At 45.7% G+C, this 11096-nt stretch overlaps 1 protein-coding gene across 1 annotated transcript; it reads left to right on the top strand.

The window, feature by feature from the left end:
- The first annotated feature begins 6147 nt into the window (after nt 1-6147).
- On the top strand, nt 6148-8438 carry LOC141791255 (uncharacterized). The gene is made up of 2 exons (XM_074671535.1): nt 6148-6229; nt 6376-8438. Exons 1-2 carry the CDS (start codon nt 6148-6150, stop codon nt 8436-8438), a joined length of 2145 nt encoding a protein of 714 aa, XP_074527636.1.
- Nucleotides 8439-11096: the final 2658 nt, after the last annotated feature.

The following is an 11096-nucleotide window of genomic DNA, read 5'->3' as shown; positions in this document are numbered from 1 at the left end:
CCAAACTGTTTCACAAGAGGGTGCACCACAGACACACAGTCACTGAGGCTGAGTTACTGAAAATAAGTTTTTCTCTGCTTAAACCAAAAAGCAAACAGGCAGACAAGCACCAGGACAGTTCTTTGATCAGAGATAACAGCCTGCTGTCTGTGAATGTTTTCTTTCTCACTCTTTAAAAACACTAATGTAGTAAGAAGGCTCAGCTCAAAGAAATGCTGGTGGAGTGTGCAGCCCATTAATGCTGGTGTGAAGATCCTCACCACATGTCTGCTCTAATGTTCCCTAATGGAATAAACAAAGGACCCCCCCCCCCCCCCCACCCCCCCCCCCCCCCCCCCCCCCCTGCTGTGAGCCAGAGAGCACCAAAGTGGCACAAAAGGCACAAATGGGATGGGTGATAAGAGAGGTAACATACAAGTCTCCTTCATTAAAGAGGTCTTCATGCATCTGACCCAACGTCTCTGTGAAGGCCATCCTTCAGTGACGCTCTTCGTGTTTGTTACACAGACTGAAGGACATTCATCCCTGAGCTACAGTTAGTCAGGGTTATACCCATTTACATCAGCAACACAGACTCTGTTATGTGTCACATCAGCTCTGCACTGTGTGGTGTGTATGAGCTGTGTGTGGTGTGTGTGGGCCATCTCCTAACAGGACCACATTCAGGTCTGAGAGAGAACAGGCATAAAAAATTTTTTGGTCTCCATTGATTGATTATAACACTGGGAATACAATTCAAACTCTTTGCAGAAATAAAAATGAGAGCCAGTGAATCAGCCAACATGAAGTTAGAGGATAAACATGTTTTTTTTTTTGTCAAGCAGCAGATCTACAGCGGAGTGGAAACCTGTTGAGGCATCCTGTCAGTGATGTTCGGCAGAGGTGTGTAAATAGCTCTCATGGTGTTATGCTAGTGTTATCTGCCCAGTTTGCCAATTCAATTAAACACTGAAAAGTTGAATCCTTTAATGGTGACTCTGTACGAACAGGGGGGAACTGTTCTTTAGACTGCCACAGAGGTGATGTGTTTTAGTCCCCAGTGACTGGAAGAATGACCGAGGCTGTTTGTGATCTAACTATCATCAGCACTCAGGTCTGCTGCTTCATTTCAGCTCATGGGGATCAATCAAGGACATCAGCATTCGAGAATGTGTCTGGCTTTGTGGTCAGACATGCACAGCCAGTGAGATAACAGGTGTGTCTTAGCATCCCCTCTGCAGCTCCTGAAATCATCCTTTTATCACTAAAAGAAACCAAATCAGTGAGCTATAGAAGGTTGGTGTTAAGGTTAGGTCTCCACACCAGACTGCAAAACAAATCCACCTATGGGCACAAATAAAGGAACCTGACGGTCACCAAAATAATCTGACTTGTTTAAATTGTGAGGTGTTGTGCATTTTCAAAAAAGACAGATAAAGTAAAGCTACCCTGGTTAAATACTCTATCACTCTATCTTATTATCGCTTAAGTTCAAGTGCTGCTTGAAAAAAAGTGCTTTAAAAAGGATCAGAATTTTTTCTTTCCCTGATTCCTGATTTCCTGATTTGCTTTTCCGTTGCTAGGCGCTACCCAAGTAGCTGCCTGTTGCAGCAGCTCTCTTGCCTTTGTCTGTTTCTTGTAATTTTTTTCGTCTCTTTTTTGTCATCTTTGTATTTGGAGTGGATCATCACTTTGTATGGTTCATTGTCGGTCACGGACACCAAACTTTTTGTGGCTTCGGCGATATTTTTGACTACTTTTCTCCTGTGTTTGTCTGGAGATCCTACATGTAACCATGGCTGCATTGTTTACATGCGAACTCAGCTGTTAGCAGCCTGTAGCATGTCAATGCTAACTAGTGTAGGGCTTGATGATTTCCCTCGAGCTGAGGAGGAGGAGGTGAGGACGACGTGCCGGTTCTCGGGTGTGAGCTGGGAGATGACAACGTGGACCTGTTCTTCCATCCATCCTTGTTGGGAACGTGGGATCCAGCTCCGGGGGATGGACGAGCTAGCCGTGCTAACCCAGCGGCATCGTGCTGTTCACGGACGTGGCTGACATCGGACGTCGGCGACACATCGGAGGAGCTTTGCCTGCTGTGAGCACACAGGATCCAGGAGACAGAGACTGAACAGACTGCTGGGGAGGCTCAGTCCTGGACCCTGTGGATGTGGAGACTGGCTGGGCTGGAGAGTGGTGGACGAGTGGTGGACGGGAAGTCGTCATCTAATTTCTTATGGACCTTTTTGCACTTTCTATACTCTGTCTTACTTTTGTTTTCTTAAATGCTGCGGTGACTCCTGAATTTCCCCTCGGGGATAAATAAAGTATTTTCTATTCTATTCTATTCTATTCTATTCTATTCTATTCTATTCCTGAGTGAAGCCAAGAAGTGTACGTGCTGCTGAATTATGATAATTATAAAACAGTATTTTAAAATATACATCACAGTAATTAAATATTTACCCCCCTACAGTGTGAGCTGATAGAGGAATGAATGTTTCAGGCCCAACCTGTGTTTTGAACCAGGCTTTAAATATGTTTTTAATGCTGTTTAAGTCTTTTTTTTTTTTTTTTTTTTTTTTTTTTTTTGTGTGTCTGGGTGTGTATGTGGTTTCTGGTCTTTCTGCTGACAGACTCAAGCGGACCCTTAATGAACCTCAACAAAGCAACTGCTAGCACTTAAGCATAGGCTTCATTTTTCTAAAGCAGATGTTGCCCCTTGCCTCTACCCTTCTGTTCAGTTATACATGACTGGAGGACCTCCTTGTTAGTTAGCAGCATGAATGAGATGGTGAAGATCACATCTACAGCTTGTGTGAAAATAGCGAACAAAGCAGTTGAAGTGTTTAATGTTTAATTCTGCATGATTCTCATGTGTATCGCACAAATCACTGCACCTGATTCACATTCTACAGGACACCTGACGGGAACCTGTCCTCTCTTGTCTTCATACAGACTCTACCCATACTACACTTCCATAAATGACTGTTCTTGTGTTGGCTGTGATCAGACATGTCAGCGCTTCATTCTGATAGCTGAGCAAAACAACTTACATTGAGCTTGTTCCTGTTCATGCTGTCACTATTCGTTTCACTGAGACATGTTTCCATACAGACTTCAGACCAATACAAGGTGAATACTTTGAGACACTGATTAATCCTTGATATTCTCTGTTCTGTGTGGTGTGTCGGGGGTCAGCAGCTCAGTGTTTATCTCTGCACTACAGGCCTGGAAAAACAAGGACTGGCACACTTGTTTACAGCCCTCCTCAGTTTGTCTGTACCCCCTCCTGTTGTAACATTTGTCCACAGCCCTGACAGGCTCTCCTCCCTCATGCTCACCCCCAGAGACAGGAATGTAACTAATCAGTGAGCAGCTGCTCTCTATAGAAACTCTCTATTTAACAAACAGGAATGTTTGTCTGAGCTCATCCTCAGGTCAATCTGGTAACATCAGTAAATACATGAATGATACCCATTTACCTCTTTACAATTAGAGCAGGTCCACAGCAAGACTGTTAATGAAAGAAAGTTTTTACTGAAGCGAGCCAGTATTAATCCACTTACATCAGGCCTTCAGCAACCAACAGAGAAAAGATGATTGAAGAGAAAACCAAGGGAGACCATTAATGGACAGGCATCTGCTGGTCCTGGGTAAGCAGAGAAGGAGGATGGAGGAAAGGATGAAAAGAAGAGACTTTTCTTTCTTTCTTTCTTTACAGAGACTTCAGCAACAAACCCCAAAACACACACACACACACACACACACACACACACACACACACACACACACACACACACACACACACACACACACACACACACACACACACACACACACCTCTGAATTGAAGGTTTTGAGCCACCATCAAGCTTCTGAGAGTGACTGAAGGAGGTTTGGATGTGTCACACCATTTCCTTCTTATATTAAAAAGCTGTGGACAGCGTGAAAGGATCTCTTTACAGTGTAGCTGTATCTGCAGCTCCAGAACAATAGGACAGCACAGGAAGGGGCTGAAGGGGTGATAGATAATGTTAATGTAGTTTGTCAGCTCTTGTCAAACTGTGATACTTGAAGATTTGGTGAAGCAGAAATGGTTGATTGAGTCACCAACTGATAAATCTTGTTATCAAAGAAATCTTAAAGAGGGAAACCACACTCATACAGCTGTATGAGTATGTATCCTATTTATTTGCTTTATCTCGTATCATGACTTTTATTACTTTTATGTTTTTATAGTTATCTTCTCGAGGTTTTTATTGTGTTTTACTGTGTTTATTTATCTGATTTATTTATTCTACTGACCCATGCTGCTAAATATATACATGGTGAAACACTGTGCACTTTATGTCTTCACTCTGACCAAGGCTTGTTTCGTTTGTTTGTGTTGTAAATGTGATCACTGCCTGCAAGACAAATCTACCCTCGGGTATAAATTAAGTAAAGTTGAAGTTGAAGTACTATCAGCAAGGAGATTTGCAGCTCCTACCTCTCAGAGCCCCTTTAAGAAAAAACAAACATCAGAAAAGTCTGACATGTACTTTTTCCATCATTCTGTCTTTAAAGCTGAACTTTATCTTTTTACAAGTTTGAGGGAGACTTAGGCCCCGTTTTCAAAAGTTTGCGTATTAGGTCGGCTGAAACGCTGTTTCCGTGTAAACGCAAGGCTGAAAACGCTAAAATGCAGTGAAAAAATTCTGCATTTACACGGAAACGCTGAGGGACTGAGAACGCTGTAGTAGGCATGCCAGGCCTTCAGGTGGTGCTACAACGGTCTTGTCAAGACACTGCTTTTGGGAGATCTCCACTGAAGTAGAGTTGAGCTGATCATCTGGGGAATACTAAGATGCACATTTTGTATGAAGACAGTCAGCAGATTCAGCAGATTGAGAAGCACAAGCACAACACAGTAGTTTGCAACGATCTGTACTGTTGTCCTGTTGTATGCCCTCGTGCGAAGCGGAGTGTGACGTTAGCGTTTCCACTGAAACATCGGCTTACTGCATGCACGGTAACGGTGTTGGCAGAATTTCAGAAAAATCTCACTCTGGGGGCTGTTTTCAAAAAAATGCGTTTTAGGTTGGCTCAAACGCTTTTCAACGCTTTTCGTGTAAACGCGAGGCTGAAACGCAACAAAACTTTTGAGTTTCGCCCTCAAACCGTTGTTGTGTAAATGGCCCCTCTGTAGAGGATATCCATCACTGTTTCTAATATAATCCACCCACAGAGAGATCAGAGCACAGAGGTGATTATTAGTCTGTAACAGAGGAAATTAAAATGTTATGCTTTGTTTAATCACATGTTCATTTGCCATGACTATTTGAATCTAGACAATCTGTTTAGTGTTCCTCACAGCCCGGTGCTATGAGATGTGTCTTAAATGTGTAACTTTAGTGAATCCTGGTCGTGTCCTGCCAGTGCTCATCTACCAACTCAAACCTCACCAAGCAGAGCTAACGTAACCAGGCTCTTCATTGATAGACTCAAGTTTGAACAGACCAATGCAGAATAACTGCTGCATGTGAGTTGAAATGGAGATGAGCACAAACAGATAAACCTGTGTTTTAACCTTTAGCTCGTGTTGTAGCTTTTAGCTCGTGCTCTATCTCTCTCCTGTTCATTTTTCTTCTGCTCTTCTGTCCTTTTTCTGTCTGACAGTTAGGCTCCAGGGTCCACCATCACTACAAAATTAATTACAGAAATCGTTTTCAACAGAGAAAAACGCAGATCTCTCTTCTCTCTGCTCATCTTTTTTTAGCTGCAGTGGTGTTGTCATGGGGAGTTTGACATGCCATAACTCAATCCAGTCCTATCAGGCATCTAGAAGAGGGCACGTTATGACTGATGCCATAAATGACCCCAAAACACCAGGATCAAATTTTGGTCCATGTGGCTATATTTATTTCAAAATCTGGAAAGGTGTCTTACTGCATCTGGTTTTGTTCTGGTTTGTTTTAGATCAGCAGGAACTGTTTTTGTCCAGCAGAGGGCAGTGTTGGTGTAGCAAAAGGTGTCTTACTGCATCTGGTTTTGTTCTGGTTTATTTTAGATCAGCAAGAACTGTTTTTGTCCAGCAGGGGGCAGTGTTGGTGTAGCACAGACCCTTTTCTACATGTGCCTTTTAGGTGTCCTCTTTGAACTTCCTTGGATGTAGCTTGAACTTAGATGGTTCTGCACTTCACAGGTTTCTCAGAAACATCTCTCTTCTTCTTCAGAGGAGGAGAGGCTTTGAGCAGCTCTGAGAGAGGTCAGGTAACATCTGATGACCAGCTGACTCCCCCTCATCACATATCAAATATTATATATACTATAATGTATTATATTTTGATTTTAAATGTGGAGCAGCTGATTGGACTGACTGGAATCCGTCAGCAATGGTCTAAAAAACACAAGGAACTCAAAGTGGTGTGGTGACCCAGCTGATCAGAGAGGCTCGAGAGGGGAAAGGAAACCTCGCTGTGCTCTGGCTTGATTTAGCCAATGCCTATGGCTCCATACCCCACAAGCTAGTGGAGGTGGCTTTGGAGAAACACCACGTCCCAATCAACATCAAGGCTCTCATCATGGACTACTACGACAACTTTTTCATGAGATTCACCTCTGGGACAGTGTCATCTGAGCAGCACAGACTAGAGAAAGGGATCATCACGGGATGCACCATTTCAGTGATTCTCTTTTCACTGGCCATGAACATGGTGGCCAAGTCTGCAGAGCTGGAGTGCAGAGGCCCCAAAACAAAGTCTGGAGTGCGCCAGCCGCCGATCAGAGCTTTTATGGATGACCTGACTGTTACAACAGAGTCGGTCCCAGGATGCAGATGGATCCTCCACGGTTTGGAGAGGCTTACCACCTGGGCCCGCATGCGCTTCAAGCCAGAAAAATCCAGATCCCTTGTCCTGAAGAGAGGGAAGGTGACAGACCGGTTCCAGTTCTCCCTGGCAGGCACTAAGATCCCATCAGTCACTGAGAAACCCGTGAAGAGCCTTGGGAAGATGTTCGACTGTTCCCTGAAGGACGCTGCTTCTATCAGGGCAACCAATAAACAGCTGGAGTGTTGGCTGACCACAGTTGACAAGTCAGGTCTCCCAGGGAAATTCAAGGCCTGGGTATACCAGCATGGCATTCTGCCAAGGATTCTGTGGCCATTGCTGGTATACGACTTTCCCATCTCCACGGTCGAAGGGTTCGAGAGGAGGGTCAGTAGCCACTTGCGACGCTGGTTAGGATTACCCAGAAGCCTGAGCAGCATCGCCCTTTATGGCAATAAGAACAAACTGACCCTCCCTTTCAACAGTCTGACGGAGGAATTCAAGGTTGCCAGAGCGAGGGAAGTCCTCCAATACAAGGAGTCTAAGGACCCGAAAGTGGCCCAGGCCGGTATCGAAGTGAGGACGGGCAGAAGATGGCGGGCGCAGGAGGCGGTGGACCAGGCAGAAGCACGGCTGTCCCACAAAGAACTGGTCGGTTCCGTGGCAACCGGTCGAGCAGGACTGGGCACCATCCCAACAACCCACTACAGCAAGGTCAAGGGCAAGAAAAGGAGGGACCTTGTCCAGCTCGAAGTGAGGGCGGGGGTCGAAGAGCAGCGGGCAAGCCAGTGGGTAGGTCTGAGGCAGCAGGGTGCTTGGACCAGATGGGAAGAGGCCATGGAGAGGAAAATCTCATGGGCCGAGCTGTGGAGAGCTGAGCCCCTCCGCATCAGATTCCTCATTCAGTCGGTCTACGACGTCCTGCCCAGCCCATCCAACCTCTTCTGCTGGGGCAAGGTGGAAACCCCAGCATGCCCCTTGTGTCAGGGTAGAGGATCGCTGGAGCACATTCTTAGCAGCTGTCCTAGAGCACTTGGTGATGGCCGCTATCGCTGGCGCCATGACCAGGTGCTAAAGGCGGTTGCTGAGTCCATCAATGCTGCCATAGACCAGAGCAGGCGCCTACAACCACCAACTCGGGCCATACCCTTTGTTAAAGCTGGGGAACAGCCACCCCTCAGCAGGAAAACTCCAACTGGCCTCCTCGGAACAGCCAGGGACTGGCAGCTAAGGGTGGACCTGGGAAGACAACTGAAGTTTCCAGAAAACATCGTCGAAACCACCCTCAGACCAGACATCATTCTATCCTCAGCCACGTCCAAACAGGTGGTTTTGCTGGAGCTGACAGTGCCTTGGGAGGAGAGGATAGAGGAAGCCAATGAGAGAAAGAGGGAGAAATATGCAGAGCTGGTGGAGGAGTGCCGTGGACGGGGGTGGCGTGCAAGATGTCTACCCATTGAGGTAGGGGCAAGGGGTTTTGCAGGGAAGTCACTCTGCAAGGCCTTTAGCCTCTTGGGCATCACAGGTGCACACAAAAGAAAAGCCATCTGTTCATCATCAGAGGCTGCGGAGAGAGCCTCACGATGGCTGTGGATCCAGAGGGACAAGCAGTGGACGAGCGCTTCTTGGACACAGACCGGGAACTGATCACTCCCGGTCGGGTCGCCTGGGAGAGGGGGTCTGAAGTTGAAAGACCCGAAACCTCCTATGACCCCAGGTACTATCACTGATGATGTGTCCAAGAATAAGCATCACTAGATGTGTGTAACAAACAAAGGGCTGATTTATCTTTTTACAGTCAATCATGTTAAAATGTAAAGGAAGGAGAAGTGACACAGCAGAAAATCTAAGTTACACTTAAATTAGAGTGTTTGATTAACCCCTTTGGGCTCAAATTAAGTTTTAGTAACAGAAAAAAATCTGATATCATCATCAAAAATATAATATGGGGTAGTTATATACAATTCTGACTTTTTTGAGAGAGACCTTCACATGCAATGCATTCTGGGATGTTGCAACATTGTAATTAAGCTACCCCTGGGGAAAAACCCAGAGAAGATAAAATCTACTCATTTGCGTGTACTGTATCTCTACATATATATTCAGGATTTATCTTATGAAGTTTTGGTTTTAAATTAATGGAGGTTGGTAGTGAAACTTACATGAAATAAGCTGCGTTTCCACCAAGCAGTACGGGTCGGTTCAGTACGGTTTGGGACAGTAAAGTCTCATCCCGTTTGCGTTTCCACAGCAAACTGTGCCCTCTCGTGGTGGGCGGCGTGTAAGCCTGATGCCGGAAGCCACAGCTGGTAAACAATAGCGCGACGCCGTAGCAGCTTACCCCGCGATTAAATCCAACAATGAAGAAAACGCGACACAGTAAACAAAGAGCACGGATGGAAGACATGCAGCATTTCGTCCTCTCTGTGATTTTCATGTAACTCTCTGTTACAAAGTACAATCAAGCTTCGTTTCAGAGAAGTCTGTGTGCCGACAGGAGAAATGCAGCCGCTGTCGGGGTGAGTGACGATTCTTTTGACCAATCAACCGTCTGCAGTGTGTTGCTCCACCTCCCGAGAGCGGATCGGTTCAGTCTGGCACCCATACGAAAGGGTCCCAAAAAAGTGGGACGGCTCGTCTCGGTTTTTAGGGATCCGTCCCGGGATGAGTCTGTGGAAACGCCGCTAAAAGCGCACCGTACCGAGACGAACCGACCCAAACTGCTTGGTGGAAACGCGGCTATAGATGCCTTGAATATCTTTTTCGGTGAAACGAAGGAGGCAGCCATGTTAAAAGAGACACAGCTCTGCCAATTGGCGGCACAGTGGGAAACTGTTTGTTGCTGATGCACAACCAAGTTTTGCAGTGGTACTTCTGAAAAAAAGGCTCATAAAATGTGGATGTGGAGTAATTAGGTAACTAGCAAATAGCTGTTGCAAATCTGCAACGTCTGCCTTGAGAGGGTTGAGCCCCCCCCAGGAATAAGTCCCTCTGTTCCAATGTGCATAAAGATGGTTATTACATAATTAACTTACTATCAGAATATCAATAAAGAATGACATGGTTATAAATATTTTACAGGTATTCTGCCAGGAGAAATCCTCCTGTAGCTGTATGCAGGTCAGAGTACACAGGAGAGCCCGAGCTGAAATTAGCACAAAGCAGGTCCATGTACATCTTCGAGACAACCTCCTGTTATAGTGAAGTGAACTAAGAGGGCAAACAAAGCTGATATGTCTTTCTATTGTTAAAGAGATGTAGATGAGAAAGAAGAGGACCACAGACTTTCGGGCATCAAGCTGTTGTTCATAGCATGAGTTATCACCTGCTTCAGTCAAGACATTGATAATCGGATCCTGCTTTAAACCTGGAAGTCAGGACAGAGTCATGGGGCAGCCCATTCCTGATAAGGGAAATGGAGAGAGGACACTATGGGGTGCAGAGATGAAGAGTTTCTATTTTGGAGCTTTTCTACCCTCTTATCTATAGAGGCTCTGATTCCTTTACTTAGCTGCTCTTACCCTGAGGAGCAACTTAAGCTCTCAATATATGCCCAGTCCATTAGAAACCAACTGCCTGCGTTAGCAGCACGGCGCAGCACGGCACAGCAGAGCACAGCAAGGCACAGCACAGCAAAGCACAGCACAGCAAAGCACAGCACAGCACAGCACAGCACAGTACAGCACAGCACAGAGGAGATTCAATTTACATGAAGCTGAGGAGAGAGCAGCTCAGGACTCCCAGTAAACACAATAAGAAATCCTTTAAATTGAAAATAAAGTCAGATTGAGGTTGCACAGCAGTAAGAAGAGTCTGTTCAAAGAAGAGTGTTTTTTTTCACTCTGGGAAAGAACCGCACAGCTTAAAGACTTTCTGCTCCCAGAACCATAACATTTCTTTAGACCATCCTGAAACTTTCTGCTCCCATCTCAGTGAAACACGGAGATGTTTTCAGTCACATTGGAAGGATCAATGCAGTGGTGTGTGCAGACTTCTTGAAGAACAGAGGCGATGTCGCCACTAAAGTTCCATGTTACTTTAGTGTGCGTTGTTGTCTCCAAAGAGGGCAGTTTATTGTGTTTTATCCAGACAAGGGAGCATTTAAGTGTTATGCCAACCAAGAGGGCACTGTAATTTGTTTTGGCTCCCAGGTGGCATTTTAGGGTGTATTTTAGCTCTCGAGAGCGCACTTAAGCGCATCTTTTTCTACAATTGGGCCATGAGGGGGCCACAACTGCCCGCCTCACCCCCCTCTGTGCACACCACTGGATCAATGCATCTGTCCTCAAGTTGAAAAACTTGTAG

The sequence above is a fragment of the Halichoeres trimaculatus genome, unplaced genomic scaffold (genome assembly GCF_033239565.1).
Source record: "Halichoeres trimaculatus isolate MK-OKI-2021-1 unplaced genomic scaffold, fHalTri1.1 fHalTri1_scaffold_6, whole genome shotgun sequence".
Taxonomy (NCBI): domain Eukaryota; kingdom Metazoa; phylum Chordata; class Actinopteri; order Labriformes; family Labridae; genus Halichoeres; species Halichoeres trimaculatus.
Note: the sequence above shows the minus strand (reverse complement) of the source record. Positions and strands in the feature narration are given on the sequence as shown.

Bases quoted from the DNA above. Each gene is read 5' to 3' on its own strand.
- LOC141791255 (XM_074671535.1), top strand. From the start codon at position 6,148: ATGGTTCTGCACTTCACAGGTTTCTCAGAAACATCTCTCTTCTTCTTC. The intron at 6,230-6,375 runs GTCAGGTAACAT...AAAAAACACAAG, and splicing joins TTTGAGCAGCTCTGAGAGAG to GAACTCAAAGTGGTGTGGTG.